Raw genomic sequence first — 23,418 nt, 5'->3', positions numbered from 1 at the left:
CTCCCTATATTTCTCAAGTAGCTTGAAGTGTTTGCACAATCTATATAAAGACACATATAAAATTTAAACTAAATCCATTCATTTGAAGTTGAGGTAATATCAATGAAATTCAGACACAGACAAGGTGATTCCAATAAATCCCAAATATTGGAGTGGGGGTATAAAATCTGTATTAGTCTTACATTAGCAGTTTTCAGTAATGCCAGATCACTATTCTGTGGAGACATAGCTCCAAGATTATAGTTATTAGGTATAGCTATTTCAGCTGGTTTTCCTTCCACTGGTCCTCCTGGGCCCAATTCTTTAACCCTGAAATAAAAAAAAAGTGTTCACATAATCTGACATTTCATATAAGTAATACGTATATCTAGAATTCATAACAGACACTTTTTTTGGGAATAAGATACTATTGACTTGACTTAGCATATTGTCTTTACAATAAAAAAAAAACAAAAAAAAAAAACATAACTATATGAGATGTTTCCACAAGACATTGATGGCAAGGCAATTCCTAAAATTTAAGGGTTCATATTTAATGTTGTACTGAGCTCACTCACAATCCAATAAATTATCTTGAAACTTCAGAACAAGTTTTATCATGAATTTTCAATTTACCCTTCAAATAATTCGCATAAACCATGCAAAGATATTTAGTAAAAGCATTAAAATCTTGAAGTAGATTTGGTATTCCTTTGACTGAAGGTCATTACCAGATGAAATGTCTTGGGTACTGGACTGTATCAAAAACCTGTTCTTGAAAGTTAATGAGTTAAGAGTGACCACAACGATACTACAAATAGGTCAGAAACTTAAATTGTACCGTTAAAACATTGCTATCAAGGGAAAAAGTAAAATGTGAAAACCTGGACTACGAAATTCTTTTTGAATTAGAAATTACTTGATAAAATTGACATGTGTTAATAAAAATGAAAGGCTTTGCAGAGAGCAGCATGATACAACCACAGTGGTTTTACCTTGAACAGTTGGGGGCAAGTGTGGACACACTATTAGTTTGTTTACACACTTAAGCATAAGGACTTACCATAATTTCCAGACATCTATTTGAAAAACGTAGGCATGATTTTTTTTTTTTACCAGAATTAAATCAGGAACACAATAAAAATAGAATAATCAAAGTCGAAAAAAAAAAAAAACCACAGTATACATGGGTTTTAATATAACACCTATTTTTACCCTTTTTCTAAACTGGTAGGGGCCATAAAGTCCAAACTGAATAGGACCTTCCTGTAAAGTAAATTCATATCAAAATTTCAGATCAGCTGGTCGACCACAACGTAAGTTATCACACAGAAACGAAGTGTTCCCAGGCAATGACACACCACTGCTGACGACAGCGCCATAACATTTGCGGTTGTATAAAATGAATTCTAATGCATGTGGAACACTACCTGTCGGCATAACGTAATGTGTTCAAAGTATGTTCACAACAACTCATACCCGGTGAAACCATTGCAATCTGAAAAAGAGGAAACCAGTTTTAGTCTTAACTAAAAAAAAAAAAAATAAAATTCATCAAAATCTGCTGTCTGACCCCTATGTTCTATTTTTAGTAATGGCGGCCATGTTTTTCAACGAATCAAAAATCCCTACATCAGTTTTATGCATGATACCCCAAGGAACATTCATACCAAGTTTAGTTTCAATTGGTCAAGTAGTGTCATAGAAGATTTTTGAAAGAAATAACATTAAAAATAGCAAACAAGAAGCTCCCAGGAGCCTGAATCGCCCACCCGGTTGAATTTTTTAATCTTTCAAGTAGTGTAAGAGGAGAAATTGTTAACGACGACGAATGATGGACACCAACAACAGCCAGGTGAGCTAAAAAAAAGGGCAATAACTCCAACACAGCCGAACAGATTTGCAAGCAAATTTCACCACAAGGATTGATCTCATCATGATGAAAATTATCACCCTGTCAGAATTTGGCTATACCTAGTTACATGGATTTGGAAAATCTTCTGTCAGACCTCTTTATTCTATTTTCTGTCACAGTGGCCATGTTTTTCAATGGATAAAAAATCCCCACATCAGTTCTATACATACACCATAAGGAACATTTATACGAAGTTTGGTTCTTATTGGTCAAGTAGTGTCAGAGGAGAAGAATTTTGAAACAATTGTTAACCATGACAGATGCCAAGTGATGGCAATAGCTCACATGGCTCTTTGGGCAGGGATAGTTAACTAGAAATACTGTAAGAAATACAAAGAGAATACTCCCCAGTTAAAATGGATATAAATGTAAAGCATTTGTAGGACTATCTCCTTTTGGCAGTATCCAACAGTAATTATATTCCTGTATGCACATCTACATATGATACCCAAAATTTCTATAAAATTTTATCAAAATCCATTGAGGAGTTACACTCATGAGGTTTAAACATGTAAAACCCTTACTGTATTCTCCCATGTATACTACATACTTTTTTTCAACTTTTTCCTTGTTCAAGGAGAGGGGTGTGCAGTATACACCAAAACAATGAGTGTCTAGATTTTTTTTTCTGGAGACATAATTTTCGAAGTCTGTAATTTCAGGAATCAGGAGCGAAGTCTTCAAGAAAAGACAACAATGAGCGAATTTGTACTTTTGAGAACAGATTTATGTGAAATAAATAAAGTTTTACTGCTATATAATAGTTGTTTTATCTATCATTGCTGTTTTCTTGCATTTAATAGTTTGTACGAAAAACCATGACTATTTTCTTATTTTTCTCTCAAAACACGCTGTCCTAATCATTACTTCAACTGTGTGCTGTGGAGCGTTAAATACACAATAGCAGGAGTGCCAACCTGTCCTTGGTACCCATTGTAAATTAATTATCAAGTAACAAAAGATCAATTTAAAAGGTGAAACCAACTGTCACTAATTCTTTTATCCACTTTATGGACTGTTTCCGGATGTCAAATATCAATGCACAAGCTTGGCAAATTCAAACAAATTTTGTTATAACTGGTCAGATTTGACGCCATTATTTTAGTGAAATACCAGATTTGCATAAGAACAGGAAATGTAAACATTTTAGCTGACTTGGATCCAATACATTGCTGTATTTTAATCAATAAATGGCTTGCAAACGCAGGGAAACACAGAAAAGTACTTTTATTTAAAAGATTAATGATGAAAGGATACATGTCTCAGGGAATTTACCGCAATCCTTTCATCTCAATGTGGTCTTCTGCTTCTCCCTTGCCAAGAAAGGGGTGCACGGACTACACATAAGAATGTGGTAATTTGGATTATCTCCTTTTAGAGTCCTCCAACAGTAATTATATTCCTTCATGCACATCTAGATATGATACCTAATTTAACTATAAAATTTCTTCAGAATCTCTTACACTTACAGGAAGTGTGGACAGATGGATGGAAGGGTGGACAGACAGACAGACAGATGGGGCTTCCTACCGGTACAGTGTTCCCGCCTGCCCTTTTTAGAAGGGCATCCTGCCCTTCGTGCCCTTCCTGCCGCCCCTGATGCCTTTTTTGTAAAATATAAAATTCCCTGTGTGTGCCTCCAATATGATAAAGAGGATCAGTTTTATGAATAGGCCGTCTGCAATATTGACACCACAACAGGTGCATATATCCGGTCAGTCATTGATTGATTTATGGCTTGGGTCGTTAATCAATTATCATATAGTGAGGTCAAATTACAATTTAACTAATTTAATCCTTTGATGTCGCTGATCGTACAATCACTGTTAATGGGCTTGGGATTAAGTTCTTGATCACATTTTAATGGTTTTTTCGAGCATGCTTCTCACTCAAAAATGTCAACCAAGCCGAAGATACTAATAAAATGCGAGTCTTTTTGATAAAGTTTCATAATCGTAACTCGATAGCAATGCCTTCGTACAAGAGACATCTCGCTCAACTGCAGAGTGAAAACCAGAAAGTTGCAAAGCAGAATTGTTCTATAACCTCGTTCTTCAACAGAGATTCCACTCAGTACTTGCTATTTCTACTTCATAAAATTTACTTAAAATATGTCCCAAATCGTGAACTTGCGAGTAGATTATTTATTTTTAGAATAGAAAGTTGACTGTCGATATGCATACGATTCAATTTCAAATTTTTATTCTGCAGCTCCTACACACCTCTAACTCAGGACTCCAGCAGATGTACCCATTGGTTTACAAACTCTACTCAGTTGCTGCAACTTTACCACTGAGCACAGCAGAGGTTGAACGGGTGTTTCCACAGATAAAGCTCATAAAGACCAGTCACCGCAGCAATATGAAGACATCAACATTGAACCGCCTACTCAACATCAAGATGAACTGTACTGGTGAAATGTTCAAAGATCTAATAGACACTGTGACACTTCAGTTCTTCAAGGTTAAAAATCGGAGACTCCAATAGATAGTCCAGTGAATTATATGAACTTGTGATATTGACTTTTGTAAAATGTTTTGTCTTATCTGTTGTAACAGTGCTTATAAAAACTTTATTGTTAGATGTTTTGTACAATGTCAACTATAATAGTGTTGTTGCTTATCATGCCTAAGTTTTGTGTTCTTGTGCTTATTTATAGTGCTTTACTTTTGTACTTCATGTTGTATTGTATAGTTCACTTCAGTAAGGTTTTGAATTGATATGCATTGTGCTTGTGCTTTCCATTGCTTGTCTTTTTGTATGTTTAACTTTGTATTGTATTGTTTAACGCTTATATACTTTCACTTTGAATGGATAACTTATTAACATTGTTTTTTTGCTTTGTTTTATGTTCTAGTGCTTATCAGTTTTTCAACATGAAGGTTTACTTACTCATCTATTGTTACATCTTAATATTGTCTACATTACTATGATGTAATTTGTCTTACCAATAAAAATAAAAGTATAAGAAAATGAACATTAAGTTTTTATTTCCAGTTATTACTTGTAGATAGCAACTACCTACCAGCATTTACAAACACAAAAATGAAAAGACAAATAAGTATTGGAAAACATTTATTTCTATCAAATAAACAGCATATTCATGTAAATATATGAATAAGAAAAGAAATGGGGAATACGTCAAAGAGTCAACAACTCAAGCAATGTATTTTTGACACTTTCAAAAGGCTGAATACCAAATAAACTGCTTTTAAAAAGTGTTGCTGGAGTATCTCATCGGGTAGGTAATTAGTTTTTCTTCAGTTTAGTCACTTTCTTCTGAGTTACAGCAAAGAAACTGTACAAAATGTTATAAATGGTAAATAGTTTACTATAATGCTGCCAATTTCAAAGAACATCGGAACGAGAGGTATGCAATATGGCACTCGGAAGTAAGAGGTTGGGGTATAATGGAACAGAATTCCAACCTCTTACATTGTAAGAATAGAAGGATGTCTTGAACTGGGCCTGGTTTCATCATTTTTTCCCTCCTCAAATCTTAAATTTCAAATGTTATGATAGGTTAAAATTTAAGTTGAGGATGACTTTGAAATGAGATTTTTTTATGAAACTGAGCCCAGATCATCAGAGTTCACCCGGTTTTTTTTTTGTGGGATTTATGCTGTTTGTTTTCCAGCAAGTACTTTTCTAAGTTAGCCTTTTGATGTTCCAGGTATTGTACCTTTGCTCTTTTCCTATCTTACAAAACATATATCTACATAACCGTGTACATTGTTAACTACCCTTTATTGGTAACTTATTCTAGCACAGTGAACCACAGTAAAGCCTCTATAGACCAAACCCTTTATGGACTAAATCTTTTGTCTGCTTTTGGCAAATGTTCAATTTTTACAAGTTAAAAATATATTGACATGGAAATCAAGGGACTTCAGAAGATGCCTTGGTTTAGATAGCTATCAAACTAATTGAGGGTTTGGTTCAGACAAGTTTTACTGTATATCAAGACCTCAAAAAAAAAAACAAAAAAAAAAAACAGTGACTCACCATACAAGTCCGAGAATTTTCTCCAATAAAAGAATCTCTGAGAACTTGTGTCAATTTACTTGCTCTAAATGGCTGATGAGCACCTTTCTGACTAAGCTTTCGAATGCATTCCTGCAAAGAAAGAGTTCTGCTTAACAGCTGGAGAACATGGTGTTGTATGAACAGACTTGATGAACCACTTTCTAACTTACCATTAAGAAACAAAAATGTGATAATTAAAAAGAAGTGGGGATCATGATACATCTTTGTCTTCTATCACAATGGAGAAAAGCAGCAATGTGTACCAAACATTCTGTGAAATTATCTTAAGATGAATCCATATGTCAAGGTAAAATTTTAGATAAATGTAACAAAGAAGATATATTACTAGAATACATACATACATACACACATAAATATCTTTTAATATGAAATATACCTTTAATGCCAGCAAACTCTTATTTATTTCAGCTCCCTCCATCCTTGTTTGCCTGTCTGCACTTGATGTATCAGCACCTCTTTCATTCCCTGGAAATGTAAAAATGTAAACATCATTTAAAAGTTTAAAAAAAAAACCAGTGAGAATCTTGGTGAAAGTGAAAGTGAAAGGTCTGAAAGTATCCACCACATACCCCTTGCATGTACAGCCCAAAGGTCTGAAGTCTGGGTCATATATACAATAGTGTTATAGGCCTGACAATTTTTTAAGTGAAGAGTGAGGAAGAAAATAAACAGTTAAACAAATGCCCTTTAGCCTAGTCATATATATATATAGTGTACAACAACTGGTATGGGTAACTTGTGGCTGTCTAAATATGATAGATTGTTTAATAATGTATTTCGTACTTCAAAGTGGTTGGTACTAGGTGGTCAATACACAGTTTCTCTTGTATTTCTCTTTGGGCCTATCTTCAACACCTACTTACCCCACTGATTGATGTCTGAAAATTGGCGGCAATTTTCTACACATGATTGACTTTATTTCTCAGAATTATTACTGGAATTCAATTGGTGTAATATTGACCTTGCAATGGACTCTGGAAGGAAGCTACATACAAATATTTCATATCTGCAACTCCCTCTCCACCACTTGATGGACCATAACAAAATAATAATTTTATGTCAATGTGGACAGATGATTCTGAGTTAAGATCAGGGCTACATCAACATTACATCACTGATAATAAGTAACTCACAATACAAGAAATCACCTAAAGCTGCATAACAAATATAAAACCGTAGGAAACATTTCTTAGTTATAACAGATAAAACATTACACAACTTAAGTACAATACAATAAAGACAGACATTTGATAAACAGGAAGAGGATATATGACCGAGTTGAAATATGATAAATCTCATTGAACTAAAGCTTAAACCTGATTTGAAATAAGTACTCTGGACAGTTGAGCTGACATAAAGATTCTTTAAACAGAAGTAAGCATGCATGGAATAAAGTGAAACGAACCCACCCCCATTCATTTCTTTAAGGGGGCATAACAAAAACAATTGAAAACATGATTACAGCAGACCTAAAGCCCTCTATAGTAATGTTTTGGAATGAAATGGCAAGTTGGATGAGGTTAGAAATAATGTAACAAAATACATCATCAGTCTTACCTGCTAAATCTATCAATGAAAATTTTCCATGTAGTCGACCATTACTCCTGAAAAGTTAAATTTGATAGTTAAATCCAATGAATTGATTATCTATCTGTAGATTCAATTATACTTGGGTACATTTCAAGCTTTGCAAACTTAATAAAACTACTGACTTTGTTTTTATTTCTTGCATTTTTGCATATTTCCTTCAAGAATTCACATTTCTAAAAACAAAATCAAAAATAATTATAAAGAGGTATTTTTCTAAGATATAAACACAGAAAAAGAACTTAAAATATTGTCTGTAGTCAACTTTAATTTTGCAGAAAACTTCACTGAAAAGTGGCAAAAAATGGGAAAAAAAATCACTATTTTCCTTACAGAGCCCATGATCATGTTATTACAATTCTATGATCACACACATTTCAATTCAAATTAATTTCAAATAGAATGATAACAATTTTTAGGCTACTGCTTTTCAAAGTAAACATTATTCATAAAAGAAATTCTCAAATGTAGATGGATTTGCAGGTCCATTATTAGGATCTAGTGAATCTACCCCTTTCTGTATTAATACTGTTTGTTTGTATTACATCTGTAATAGTAAATTTATAATGCATATTAAGCGAAAGGTTAAAGATAGGTCCTCTAAATGCTTAACACCAAACATCATCTTCTAATTTAAAAATAGTAGAATGATAAAATTTTCCTAGCTAAAGGTAGAAGGATATAATCATAATGAAACTAATAATAACACTATTCTTTTACCTTTTCCGAACAATTATTTGGAATACAGCATGTGATCTAGAAGAATGTTGATTTGCCGATGTTTGTCCTGATGTCCGTACATTGTTGCCATGTTGAATAAGCCGTAACACATCATCAACTGAGTCTATCGATTCTTCTTTTAATCCAACTACTTGAACTTGAGCTTTGTGATCTTCCAATACTCTTAATTTTATTTTTTTATTTAACAAATCAAAAACCTGAAATTTATATCCAAAAACATACATATATATTTGGTATTTAAAATATTCTTAGGGCAATTAGAGCACATAAAATAATTCAAATATTCTTTGGACCCACTTTCACATGAAATACAGACTGAAAATGTTCTACAGAAAACAGATAAATATGACCATAAACATCAACCTTATACAATTAATAACAAATCTCATAATTTGATTATGATAAAAATGACAATTTATCTCATGGTAGTCTAAAGTGTGGTTAAAATTTAGCCAAATAAAACTTTGTTTGACTTTGATCAACAAGTACTGAATAACCTCATGTTTGGATTCAAGTTCACAGACAAAACCAACTAATATATTTATGTGCTATACGCGTAGTAATTTTCATAGTTCAGGCTATTGTTAGATTTGATATGAACCGGTTTGCCATGCACGGGCAGTATATAAAGAAATTTGGCACGTTTTTAAATTATCGAGGTTTGGGCGGTGACCACGTCGGATAGAAATATTGTAGACAAGATGTCAGATAGCGAAAAAGACGCCAATACAGATATAGACCAAGCATTAGATAAAGATTCAACAGGTATCATACAAGAAGAATTGTCAAATTCCGATTTATTCTCGCTCATTAAGACTTACACTAACAATAAGATAAACGATCTTGAAAAGAATTTAAACAAGTCAACCCATTCTTTAGCAAAAAAGGTCAAGAAGTCGGAAACAAATTTCAAATTCAAAGGGAACAGAGTCCAGTTTGAACTGAACGTGGATATTCTAGATAATCTGGATTCTGCTGTTTCTTGTACTGAACAAGGACGTACAAGAAAAGCTGTCAGATATATCAAGGATCCACAGGATTTGTTAACGAAAAGGAACAAACACATTAGGATAGCAGACAAGTCGGAGGGTGGTTGGCAAACAGTAAATGAATACATATCTGATGAGCTTGCTAGCGATTCAGAAGATGAAAAGCGTATTAGTGCAGCAGGTAACAGAGCCGTTAAGAAAAAATCAAGTTGGCAAGGGCAGAGAAGAAATCAATTCCATGAAAGAGACCAGCCGAGGCGGCAGGTTCGTCATCCCAACAAGTACATAATGTGGGTAATTCTGGCACTAATAGCTTTCAACTGCAGCCCTTTCGTACAGGGGCTTCTGCCGGCGGAGCCCAAGGCCAGGAAAGCCAAGCAAAACCTTCAGACATCTGCAACAACTGCGGATTTAATGGACATTGGTATGGGAATGTCGCAGACAAAGCAAGAGCAGAGTACCCAGAGGATCTACTTCATAAGGAGCAATATCAACAGACTTTTCAAGTAGACAATGTTGACACTTATTTTGAATACGAAAAAGGTGTTTCAGATATAGATGTTAAAGGTAGATTAAAACTATCTGTTAATTTTTGGAATAATATTTGTACTTCAAATTTCATTTTAGATATAATAGAAGAAGGTTATAAGATTCCTTTTTTACAAGGAGCAAAGTCAGTATGTTTGAAAAATAACAAATCTGCTTTTAAAAATTCTGAATTTGTAAATGAAGCTATTTTAGATTTAGTTAAAGGTGGTTTGGTAAAAGAAGTGTCAAACAGACCGCACGTAGTAAACCCACTGACCGTATCGGTAAATGCTAACGGTAAACACAGACTTGTTCTGGATTTAAGGCATGTCAATAAACAGGTGTTAGTAAACAAAATTAAGTTTGAAGATTGGAAGGTCGCAAAACAGTATGTAAAACCTAATTCTGTTGGTTTTTTGTTTGATTTAAAGTCAGGGTACCATCATATAGATATATTTAAACCTTGTCAAAAATACTTAGGTTTTTCGTGGAAGTTTCAAAATATTGAAAAATATTTTGTTTTCACTGTTTTACCTTTTGGATTAAAATCAAGCGAATATGTGTTTACTAAGGTTGTCAGACAATTGGTAACGCACTGGCGAAAAAAGGGCATAAAAATAGTCATTTACTTGGATGATGGATTTGGTATTGCAGAAAACTGTGCAATAGGTAAATTAAATTCAGATATTGTTAAATCTGATTTAATTGCATCTGGATTTGTGCCTAATAAAGAAAAGAGTATCTGGTTTCCTTCTTCTACAGTTCAGTGGTTAGGATTTATATGGGATTTACAAGAATGCGTTTTGCATACTCCTGAGGCGAAATTTTAGATTTACAACAACTGATAAGCATTTTATTAGCTAGTTCTAACAAGGTTAGAATAAGAACTCTCGCAAAAATTTGCGGGAAGGTTATTTCCCTTACACCAGCTATTGGAAATGTTACACAAATTATGACTAGAGCTTTATTTTCAGCGATCAATGAACGTGATGATTGGGATCAATTTATTAACATTAATTTTTTTAGTAATGTAGCTTTTGAACTTGTTTTTTGGAAAAATAATCTTCAATTGTTGATTCCGGTCCCTCTGTTAGCCAAAGAAAGTGAGTATAGTATTTTTTCCGATGCAAGTGATACAGGTGCAGCAGGTTTCATTCAAAACTCTTCACATGTCATGTACAAATCTTAGACATTTTCAGAAAAGGTAAAAAGTTCTACATGGAGAGAGATTAACGCAATTGAAATTTGCTTAAGCTCTTTTTGTGATCTAATTTATGGCAGCACTGTAACTTTTTATACAGACAGTCAGAATGCCGTCAGTGTTATAGAGAAGGGTAGTAAAATATTAGAACTACAAAGTCTGACACTTTTTATTTACAATTTTTGCATAGCTAATTGTGTTTCGCTATATGTGAAGTGGGTTCCACGAGATCAAAATAAACAAGCAGATTTTCTAAGTCGAATTATTGATGTTGATGATTGGGGTATCTCTACTGAATTTTTTTATTTTATGAATAATTTATGGGGTCCTCATACAATTGATAGGTTTGCAAATATGGACAATAAAAAGTTAGATATAATTCTTTATATTGGAATCCCGGTTCAGAAAATATTGATTCATTTACAAGTAACTGGCATGGACACAATAACTGGCTTGTACCTCCTGTTTCTATGGTATCTAAAGTGATAAATCATTTAGTTAAATGCAAAGCTGTGGGTACACTAGTAGTGCCTAGGTGGCCTTCTTCGCCATTTTGGCCTCTATTATTCGATGAAAATTTTATATATAAACCTTGTTCAATATGTTTTGGAGTTCCATGAGACAAATAGAATTTTTGTACCAGGTCAAAACAAGAATTCTATTTTTGCCAGAGGAGATTTTAAGGGTACTGTGTTAGCTGTGAAATTAAATGCTATAAATATCTAATTATGTGGTTCTATTTGCAGATTAGTTACTGTCACGGGAAAACAGTTTTTATTTTTGTCACTGGATTAATGAGATTCATTGGACTGATGGTCACTGGACTGAAATGTGTTATGGTCACTGGATTTTTTAACGGACAGTACACATTTGAGAGTCACTGGACATTTGCTTTGGATGGTCACTGGACTTGTAATTTTTATTTTTATGGTCACTGGGCCATTATGAGATTTATGCCAATTAGAGGTAATTTTTATAAATTATATTTCATTATTTACTAGCAAAAAAAAAAAAAAAAAAAAAAATGTTCTGTTTTGCAGAAAATTTTTTCATCTGGTTTTTGGACACAGAAAGAAGTCATTACACATCCCCAGATGAAAATTCTTTTTCAAAAACTCTCAGCTACAGTATTAGATGCAAGAGCCAAAACAACAGTTTCTAAATATAATGGTTCTTTTAAACGATTTTTGATATGGACAAAGAGCTATCCAGAAATATCGTCAGTGCTTCCATGCAGTGAATTGTATGTGAGTTTATATTTGCCTCATCTAATAGATACTAGTAATCACTTAAGTGGAGTAGAAGCAGCATTTTATGGCATAAAATGGGCACATCAAACAGCAGGTCTCAATAATCCATGCGACTCTGATATTGTTAGAAGCATACTTGATGCATCCAAGTGTATACGTGCTAGACCTATTAAGAAAAAGACACCAGTAGGCCCAGATATTGTCAAAAAACTTTTTAATGTATACAACAAACCTTCAAGAACACTTAAAGATTTACGCTTGTTATCTATGTGTGCTTTAGCTTATACAGGTTTTCTCAGATATAATGAACTTTGCAATATTAAGGCTAAAAATATTTCGTTCACAGAGAAGTATTTAGACATTTTTATAGAAAAAAGTAAAACTGACTGTTATAGAAAAGGCAAAAATTTTTACATTTCAAGTTTAAGTAGTTCATTTTGTCCTGTCAAAATATTACAGTCTTTTTTGACAGAGGCAGATATTGATATGGATTCAGATATGTATATTTTTAGATCCTTATCTTTTTTGAAAAAAATCGAATAGTTATATATTACGTTCGAAAAATAAAAAGTTATCTTATACTCGGGCTAGAGAGCTAATTCAAAAAGCTCTAAGTAAAATTGGATGTATCGAAAAAGAATTTGGTTTGCATAGTTTCCGATCAGGCGGTGCTACAATGGCAGCAAAATATGGAATCTCAGATAGTTATTTAAAATGCACGTTTGCTGGAAATCCAACCAAGCCAAAGATGGATATGTTTCAGAGGATTTGAATAATCGTTTATTAGTTTCACAAAATCTTGGCTTGTAATAGCAGCTTTCTTTGTACATCGACATGGTCACCGTGCCTGACAAAATCAAATATGATTTTTTGATTATTTATGCCTATATATGAGATAATGGTTACTAGTATGTGAGAGGTCTTTGCCTTGAAAATTGGGCAGTTATGCACATAAATATTTTATGTTCGGTTGAACAGGGTGAATTTAGAATATAAATATATTTATGTGCTATACACGTAGTAATTTTCATAGTTCAGGCTATTGTTAAGATTTGATATGAACCGGTTTGCCATGCACGGGCAGTATATAAAGAAATTTGGCACGCTTTTAAATTATCGAGGTTTGGGCGGTGACCACGTCGGATAGAAATATTGTAGACATATTTACATTTCAATAATATATATTTCTTATAAGTTTATATTAATGATAACATTTGTTTATTTATAGATTGTGTCAGCCAGTGTATGTTTTATGAGGACTTTTCAGCGAAAATTAATAATTCTGGACTATTTTGTGCAATTTGTGGACACAGCATTTATTAGATATGTGTTATATATGTGAAAATAAATTAGCATGGTCACCGTGCCTGACAAAATCAAATATGATTTTTTGATTATTTATGCCTATATATGAGATAATGGTTATTAGTATGTGAGAGGTCTTTGCCTTGAAAATTGGGCAGTTATGCACATAAATATTTTATGTTCGGTTGAACAGGGTGAATTTAGAATATAATGGAAACAAGTGATGACAGCACCATAGCTATATATATTAAATTAGACATGACCCCTAACTGGACTAATATCTTCTGCAGCTTGTTAAATCCTTTACATTTAGTGACTGATGTGGACATAAACTCATATTGGACACAATTTTAATGAGGGATAGACTTGAGACTTTTGACAAACAATTTGTGGCCATTTCTAAAACTCCCAACTTGAAACAATTATATACTTTTGTTGACAACACAATAACAAAATATGACTACAAAATTCATGACAATATGCACATTCCAATATTGTAATTTAGCACCACATTAAGTTTCATAACAATCCTGCAAGTTGTTGCTGACAACATATGAGACAAAGACAAAGTCTAACAGCCATCATTTCTACAATTTTTACCCAAACAAGATTGGTCTTTAATCCATTATTCAAAAAATATCTCTGGTTTCAGTGCAGTTGATTTTTGAAAAATGGCCAATAGACTCTGGTGGCAATCTTATTTAATAAAGCAGAACCAGAATGTTATCCCATGTTAAAGTTGTCTCTCTCATTATTTTTGTGAAGTCTGGGCACCATTGGCTAAGTAGAAGCAGGGATACAGGCAAAAATAAGCTTCCACAAAGGGACTCAATGGTAACTTTTGAGTGGCCGCAGCCATCTGAGCCACACAAAAAGTGGATCATAAGTAGAGGGCATTGAGGTCATCAAACAAATCAAGTTTCAAAACATTGGCACATGTGGTTTAAGAAAGCTGATCTTAGATAATTGGCTAATCAGAGGCTGAGATAGTCCTGTGGTCATCTTGTTTTATCAAATGGAACCTACAGTGGATCTTTTGAAGAAACTCATGCATACATCATTTCTGCAAAGTATGATTAAAATTGGTCAAAATTTTGTATCTATTTAACTCCAAAACAAGTTAAGATACCCTACCCTAAAAAAAACTTAAAAAAAAACAAAATCATAAAAATCAGATCAACAAAAAACTTTTCCCATCAATTCTAACAATTATAATTATAACACCCATTTCAACTGTTTTAGCCCCTTATTGTTAAAAGGTGTGGGGCAACAAACCTGTAAAAACTATTTAGCCCTCTGTCATGTCATTAGGAACAATATGTTGAAATTTCAAAAAGATTGAATAAGTTGTACTTAAGTTCTAGTAAAAAAAAAAAAAACAAAAGTTAACAGATGCCAACAACAATGACATTGAATTTTCCTGTAGACACTTGGTTGTTGTGATTACTTGAATATCAGGTGGCTGATCTTGACAAAGACCAGACATGGAAAACAGACATACACAACAAAGAACATAAAGTAACTAAAATCATACATACAAAGTAACAAAAGCAAATAAGCAATTCGGACTCAACTAAAAACTGGGAGCATGGACCAGGTGCACCAGCAGGGTAAGGGCCCTCTGCTTTTCTAGAAACACCTACTGAGTTGCTCATAAAAAGTCAAGTCAAGGGTAGACAAACGAGGAAAGGAATACTATGACCCGTTGAATAAATCAGTTTTCACAGTGCAGATGGATACACCATAACGATCCATGAGTTCATGATGACGACCATAAAACTTCTGTAGTGATGACTTCAATCTTGTAGCAACATAATGCTGTTCCAGAAGCCTATTTGTTAGAGTTCTAGCACGATACAAAAAGTCTGCGTAGTTTCGGCAAGCTCTGGCGTATGAGTTGTGATATGAACACTCCATACGCAGGTGTTGAAGGGATGTTGCCACAGATGAAAGGAAAGTTGACAATTTTGAATGAGAAGTCATCACGTTTGTCGTAAAGTTTGGTCAATAGTTTTCCTTTACCATCTATTTCTAAGTGTAGGTCAAGATATGAGGCCGACTTCACAGTGTCTGTAGTATCCTTTATCTCAAGTTTTTTGGATAAAATGCGATGTATCAAATCCCCGAAATTAGGATTGTTTAAAGATAATACATCATCTATATAGCGGAAATTGAGATCAAAGGATCTAGCCAAATGATATTCTTTCTTTTGGATCAGATCAGCTATAAAGTCAGCCTCATAAGAGTGAAGGAATAGGTCAGCTAGTAAAGGAGCACAATTTGTTCCAACTGGAATGCCGACCATTTGTTGAAAAACATGTCCACCACATTGGACAAATATGTTGTCAATTAAAAATTCCAGCATTTTGTAAACATCTTCCCCTGTATGTTTGGAAAATGATTTGGAATTAGTTCTTACAAAGTATGAGGAATCCCTACCAAGAACTATATATTTGTATCTAGGTGTATCATCTTTTTTTGGAAAAACAACGATGTATAATGTTTTTAAGTCGGGATTTTAACTGAGTATGGGAAATAGAAGTGTACAGTGTTAAAAATCATAGGTTTTAATGCTATTATATTCAGATAATAGTCTTGAACTGATTGTCTTCAAAAGATCTTTCAAATTTTTCAGGATCCACATTGAATTAATACCACTACTTGAGTACCAAGTGTTGTGGTAGGACTGCAGACCCTCTGTGACAGTTGTGGGTATAGAAGTTAAAAAGTTTTGAAAGAGGTTTGGTGGTACGTTTTGCAGATCCAGCTATGAAACGTTGATTGTATGGATTCTTGTGGAGTTTAGGAATCCAGTACATAGACGGTAAATCACAATCATCGTCCTTGGTAGAGAGACCAAAAGAGGATAGCACAGATTTATGGTTTTCCACAATGTCTTCTTTGGAGAGTGTGGTAGCAGTATAGGTCTTATCACTGTTTTTATTTTCTACGTCTACCTCTGACAATTAACATTGGATGCAAGACGTTTTGCAGACAAAAACAATGTTGTTTTGGGCTTTGTCTGCTGGTACGACAACATATTTATCATGCATAGTAGACAATGTTTTTTGCTACATCTGGGTCTTTGAAAACGGATGTAGCCTTGGCACTCATTGACCTACTTAAAACTTTGAAAGAATATGCTGAAATGCTACATTGTCAAAATTGTCCCCTAAGGCTTTGATATCTTGAAAATCTGATTATAAAATTATAATAAACAAAGAGCTTTGCAGAACACAGCATGATTGGACCCGAGCATGTTGAACTCTAATCACTTGGGACAGACACAATATTAGTTTTTGACTCACTTAAGCATAAGGACTTACACAATAACTGGTTTGGAAACAATATTGCACAAAATTCTGCTTTGAGAGTGCTCATAAAAAACCTTAGTCTATGATCCTACTAACTCTAAAAATGTAAAGATATCTGGAATTTGATTTGAAAAAAGGCAGACAGGGATTTTCAGTTCAATAAACAAATGCCAACATTTTGAAAATATGGTAATATATTACATATTGTGTAACAGTCTTCATTGTTTATTGGTTATTATGATCACATGATGCCAAGGATATTCCACTTACATGAAGCCTTGTTTTTATTTTTAAAATTGATGCTATGTTTCCATTTATATGTATATTGATGCTATACTTCTAAATTTAGATCCGGTCATAAATATTCCATAATTACTCTCAACCAATCATGGCGGAAGCACCACAGACTAAGTAGACAAACAGAAAAGTTGCAAGTTTAGCAGATGGAGATATAAACAAATCCAAGGGCCATAACTTTCGTAAAAATCATTCAATCACAACCAAAGTAGAACTTAATCTGTAATTGTTCATAATAAGGCCACATACCAAAAAAAAACTTATTTGGTAAAAGCATTACAAAAGAAGAGGCTCCCAGGAGTCTGAATCGCTCACCTTGTTGAATTTTGCCTTTGAAAGGCAATAAATTAAACAAAAAGTTGTCCAACAATTTTGACTCAAGAAGTCTTTGGTAGGACTTATCACAAGATCTTTTCAACAATTGAAAGTTTCTTTTAATCTATCATAGTTTTCAAGATATTGACTGAAAACTATTTAAAAAAAAAAAAGGCATTTTTCCCCTTTCAAGGGCAATAACTCTTACAAGGAGTCTGAAGACTTTTGTATTCATTTCAGCTATTGAAAGAATTTGGATAAACCTAACGGTTTTGGAGATATATGTGAAAAACGACTGTCTGACCCCTGTTCTATTTTTAGTAACGGTGGCCATGTTTTTCGACGAATCAAAAATCTCCACATCAGTTCTATGCAGTATACCCCAAGGAACACATTCATACCAAGTTTGGTTTCAATTGGTCAAGTAGTTTCAGAGGAGAAGAGTTTTGTATAATTGTTAACGACGATGGCGGAGATGATGGACACCAAGTGATGGCATTTCCATGTCCCCTTGTGACACATCATTGGGGACAACAAGTCTTCAGGGGTACTGTGAAACAAACGAAAAGAAGGAAAAGGTGCTATCGATCATTACCAGTTAAATCAGATTCACTTTTATATAACAAACAACATAATAAAATAAATTATGTGTAGTTTCCTTAAGTTTTGTTTTGGAAAATTTAAACTTAGCCCTTTGTAAGGAGATTACATGATCATGCAAAAATAAAAGCTTTCAAACTCATCTGCCTTTACTCATTTTGATTGCTTCTATAAAAACCTATATCCACACAATTTTTTTTTTCTGTGGCATGTTCATTTGATTTACAGGAAAATGTATTACCGAATTTTATCAACCTTTTATTAATTATAGAATTATATAGATTTAAATAACTATAACAATGCACAAGACGAGTCTTGATGTTTTGGAAATTTGTTATATTAAATAATGAATGAAATCATACCATGAATTTAACAAGAGATTCGCTCACCTTGTTGAATTTTGCCTTTCAAGGGCAATAAATTAAACAAGAAGTTGTACAACAATTTTGACTCCAGAAGACTTTGATAGGTCTTATCATAAGGATCATTTCAGCAATTGAAAGTTTCTATCTATCATAGTTTTTAAGATGTTGACTGAAAACTGTAAAAAAAAAAAAAAACAAAAAAACAAAAAAAGGGTCATTTTTACATGGACAATAAATTTTACAAGGTATCGTCTGACAACTTTTATCCCTGAAGACTTTTGTAGTCTAAATAATAAGGATCCTTCCAGCTATTGAAAGAATTTGGCTAAACCTAACGGTTTTAGAGATATAAGCAAAAAACTAGTCTGACCCCTATGTTCTATTTCTAAAAATCCAAACATCAGTTCTATGCAGGATACCCCTAGCAACATTCTTACCAAATTGGGTTTCAATTGGTCAAGTTATGTCAGAGGAGAAGATTTTTTAAAGAAATAAAATTAAAAATATCAAAAAATGTTAAAAAAAAAAGGGCAATAACTCCAACATGGTTTAACAGATTAAAAGGAAAATTTATCCGCAATTAGATCTCATCTGATGAACACTTTTACCCCATGCCAGAATTTAGCTAAACCTAACCGTTTTAGAGATATATGCGAATAAACTACTGTCTGACCCCTATGTTCTATTTTTAGTAACAGCAGCCATGTTTTTCGATGAATTAAAAATCCCCACGACAGTTCTATGTACCCCAAGGAACATTCATATCAAGTTTGGTGCCAACTGGTCAAGTAGTGTCAGAGGAGAAGAGTTTTGAAAAATTGTTAATGACGATGATGACAGACACCAAGTGATAGCAATAGCTCACATGGCTTTCAGCCAGGTGAGCTAAAAATTGGAACCATACTCTGAAACAAAAACATGAATTAAAGTCTTTTAAAAGGAAACTGGTTTCTGAAATGTGCTGTCTTACACTAAGAGTGATTCAATATGCAACCAGTCTAATCAAAACGATGTCAATGTTTAAGGACAAACACAAATTTTACTGAAGCAAGTGCACTAAACAGAAGTCTGATGGGGCATTTCAGAAAATCAAGCATCTATGAAACACATGGTAACTTTGACAGCCCACCATTTTAAAAATAAATGTGTTAACTCCGTATCCCAGAATTATCCCAGCTTACCTCTAGATTTGCAGTTTACAAGTCCGAATGGCTCAAAAATAAAAACATATGACTTAACTGAATACAAACCTTGCCACTGTATATCTCAAAGAAACTTGAATGCACTGATAAATCTGCTTTCTTGTACTTCGAATGGAACAATTTGAACACATCCCTGGCTGTAAAAGGTACACAACAATTAAATATAATGTACAAACTTTCATGCCAGTTTTTGAATAGTCAGAATCATTTCATCAATAATACTACATTATTATTAATGGATGTTGTCATACTGATCCTGTATTACAGGATTTATAGAATGAATATTGGGAAATATGGTCATATTATATATAGCACGAGCTTGGCAGAGCCATATGTATACTACCATATACTCATGCAATGACTTTTTTCATGTATAGTAAATTTTTTAAATGCTTTCACCCATGAAATCATGAATTTGATGTTACATTTGCACATTTTAATGTACACTTTCTGTGATAATTGTTAAGGTGCCATACAACAAATTCAATATATTTTTGAATTGGATTGAGGTTAGGAGTATTGGCTAGATGCGGAGACAAGTATGGATGATGAGATCAAATAACGAGATTGATATGAAAACACCTCTTTCATGACCCCTTCAATGGCTTCATATCAGTCAGAACAGAATACCAAATTGCAACTAATGTAAGTTGTAACATACAGTTTATCTGTGTTCCTATCTGATTTTATTTATGCCTTGAACTTACCTGCTAAACAGTATATACCCTTGGAACAGTCCTGCTGTCCTTTGGAAGAAAAGTCGCCACCCATGGTCTGAAAATATTGTCACTTTCAATCAATTTTTTGTCTTTTTTGTTTTTTCTGTGTTTTTTTTTCTTAGTTTTTAAATAAAATTACAGGAATCTACTAAACTGAAAGGCACATGAATGACTTTAAGGTAATACAATCTATAATTCAAAGCAAAATCATATAGCCTAGACAATTTTTTCTCATGATGTAAGTACATGTTCATTCTGTAAATTAGTTGAACTGCTATTACTTAACTTTGATCTTACTTAAAAACCAAATAGCAACTCATTATCTAAAACCACTACTAACTAATATACTTCTAAGGGCACAGCTTGATATGACTGCAAAAGTTGAAATCCTGAACAAATTGGACATCTGGGAAGTAGACACACCATTAAAGCTTGATACAGCTTCAAGTTTTGATTACGATTTGACTTTTAAGAAGAATCAAAGTGTCCCCTTCCTGTTCCTTATTTCATAAATGGTTTCAGTCATAACCTGAAAAATCAATGCCAACCAACCCTTGGGAATGTGGAACCTCGCAGCAGAATTTAAAAGAGATTTATTACTCTATTTCTGTGTAAAGAACAACAACATTGCCATACCATATTTCACCCAAATCTCATATTTACATGTACATATATAAATATGAACACACAGAGCACCTAAAGTTTCAAATACTGTATTTCATCATTGAAAGCAAACTTATGTTTTTCAACAATGCTCTTTGTTTTGTGGTGAATAAATGACCGAACACAGTGTAGCTTCAACATAATACCTGAAACTAAACCAAGCCCACAACTTTTTCTCATGTACATGTATGAACCTTTATATTCAATGAAATTCATGACACTATACTTATAGAATAACAAACCAGATTAAACTAAACTAATTATTTACAAAATTTACATTTTGGCAAATGGGGACTTAAACAACTGCAGCTGAAAATACAATGTATATAATGTCTCTCTTGAAAGGGGGACAACTCAACTATGAAACTGGAAATGAGAGAAAAATTGTATTTATTATTATTAAAATTATTTTTAATAATCACCAAAATTTGAATTGACATAGCCAAACTAATATATTAAAGCATATTAAAAATAACAAGGCAAGAATGATAATAAAATAGTAAGGCATTAAAACACATGTAAGCATGGTATCAAAACAGGAAAAAACATTTAACCATACGTAAGCATGGTATCAAAATGGGAATACATTTCACCAAACGTAAGCATGGTATCAAGAAGGAAAACATTTAACCATATGTAAGCATGGTATCAAAAGGGGAAAACATTTAACCATACATAAGCATGGTATCAAAAAGGAAAACATTCAACCATACGTAAGCATGGTATCAAAATGGGAAGGTAATTAGCCGTACATAAGCATGGTACATAACGAGAAAATAAACCATACATAGGCATGATATCGAAATAGAAAGGCATAAATCCATACGTGAGCATGGCATCAAAAAGGGAAGCATTTAACCATACATAAGCATGGTATCAAAAGGGGAAAACATTTAACCATACGTAAGCATGGTATCAAAAAGGAAAACATTCAACCATACGTAAGCATGGTATCAAAAAGAAAAGCATTAAACCATACATAAACATGGTATCAAAATGGGAAGGTAATTAGCCGTACGTAAGCATGATATCGAAATAGAAAGGCATACATCCATACGTGAGCATAGCATCAAAAAGGGAAGCATTTTTAAAAATTATTAAGCAAGGTTTCAAAAGAAGAAATATACAACATGAGTACACATGAAAAACAAAAACATTAAAGTATAGATAAACATCAAAATAAAGATCATTGGTCAGTAACTACAAATGGAAATAATAAACATGTCCCCTAAGGCACTGACAACATGGTGAGTAGTTGCAGAAATTTAAAAGAAAACACTAATTAGGATGACCTCAATACATAGCCTGTTAACTCAACAAGAAACTGCAAAACTGATGACGTATCCCTGACTTGACCCACTTGACCTATTACCTAATTACGAAACAGCCTCTGGGGTTATTGAATAAACAGCTGGTTGTAGATAAGACAACATCAAGTTCAATGTATTAGAGAAATAATCAATAAACTCCAATTATCAGCAATTGTTATTCCATTTACTAGTAGCAAAGTTAATATCCTGATATCAAGAAAGTTATTGTTTTGACAACTTATTCTAAATAATATATTGATATACACTTTAAACCCAGGCAAAACTATTGGAAGCGAAGGAAGCCTAGCATCCCCTGTCAAGAACTGCATTATTAATGGACGATTAAGATATCAAGGTTATCATGTGTACTGACAACTTTTTTACATCTCCTTGTCTTTAAACTGAGTTGTGGGAAAACTATGGTACTACTGCTTGTGGCACTGGTTTGCCAAATGATATAATGTGTCCAACATTGGAAAATTGTCATTGCTCATTAGCAAAATTTGTTTTTCAATGACCAGCATTTTTTACCATTTCCAGAGCCCTGATTCTAGGGATAGATTCACGAGCTAAACAGAGCGAGGAATGATAGGCAGACTGGATAGAAGACATAACCTTAACCAAATCTTCTTTGGCTACACCAATCAAAAACTTATCTAGTTTTTAACAAATATTTGTTAAATATCTTACATGTGTTTTCCCACTTCCTGTCTGACCATAGGCAAAACACGTTGACATTCCTCCATCAAATATACTTTCTACTAAAGGCTTGGCAGTGAATCTGAAAGAAAGTATAACAGGCTCATTAGCTATGTACATGTTCAGTGAAAGCTGTGTAAACTAAACACTTTCAGACTAAAGAATTTGTTCAATTTAAATAGGTGTTTATGCAAAAAATCATTGATCTGACCTTTAGGTCTAAGTTCAAGGTCAAAGATCATCAACCATGGTACATGACAAATTGTCTTGAGCTGATCTACCCTAATGCCAAATATTAAAGACAAATAAGAGGCTCACAAGAGCCTGAATCACTCACCTGGTAAACCATGCCATTTTATATAATTATTTATTTATAAGCATAATATTAGTGA

The 23,418-nt window shown here is 33.3% G+C and overlaps 1 protein-coding gene and 1 pseudogene across 2 annotated transcripts in view; one reads left to right on the top strand and one right to left on the bottom strand.

The window, feature by feature from the left end:
- LOC148628465 (kinesin-like protein KIF2A) overlaps positions 1-23,418 on the bottom strand; it is a 64,133-nt gene that overhangs the window by 15,304 nt on the left and 25,411 nt on the right. For both annotated transcript variants that reach the window (XM_088587970.1, XM_088587977.1), the window contains exons 9-17: positions 23,018-23,108; positions 20,343-20,409; positions 19,684-19,772; positions 8,249-8,466; positions 7,499-7,545; positions 6,318-6,406; positions 5,900-6,010; positions 1,410-1,477; positions 183-309 (exon numbers count right to left, since the gene is read on the bottom strand). In XM_088587970.1, coding sequence (XP_088444096.1) covers positions 183-309; positions 1,410-1,477; positions 5,900-6,010; positions 6,318-6,406; positions 7,499-7,545; positions 8,249-8,466; positions 19,684-19,772; positions 20,343-20,409; positions 23,018-23,108 — 907 coding nt within the window. The remainder of the gene's footprint in view (positions 1-182; positions 310-1,409; positions 1,478-5,899; positions 6,011-6,317; positions 6,407-7,498; positions 7,546-8,248; positions 8,467-19,683; positions 19,773-20,342; positions 20,410-23,017; positions 23,109-23,418) is intronic.
- LOC148628466 (uncharacterized) lies at positions 8,971-11,713 on the top strand (annotated as a pseudogene).

This window comes from Perna viridis, chromosome 1 (genome assembly GCF_037379345.1).
Source record: "Perna viridis isolate PV_CMFRI_1.1 ecotype Kerala chromosome 1, ASM3737934v1, whole genome shotgun sequence".
Classification (NCBI taxonomy): Eukaryota; Metazoa; Mollusca; class Bivalvia; order Mytilida; family Mytilidae; genus Perna; species Perna viridis.
The sequence above is the reverse complement of the archived record's forward strand: the minus strand, read 5'-3'. Positions and strand labels throughout refer to the sequence as shown.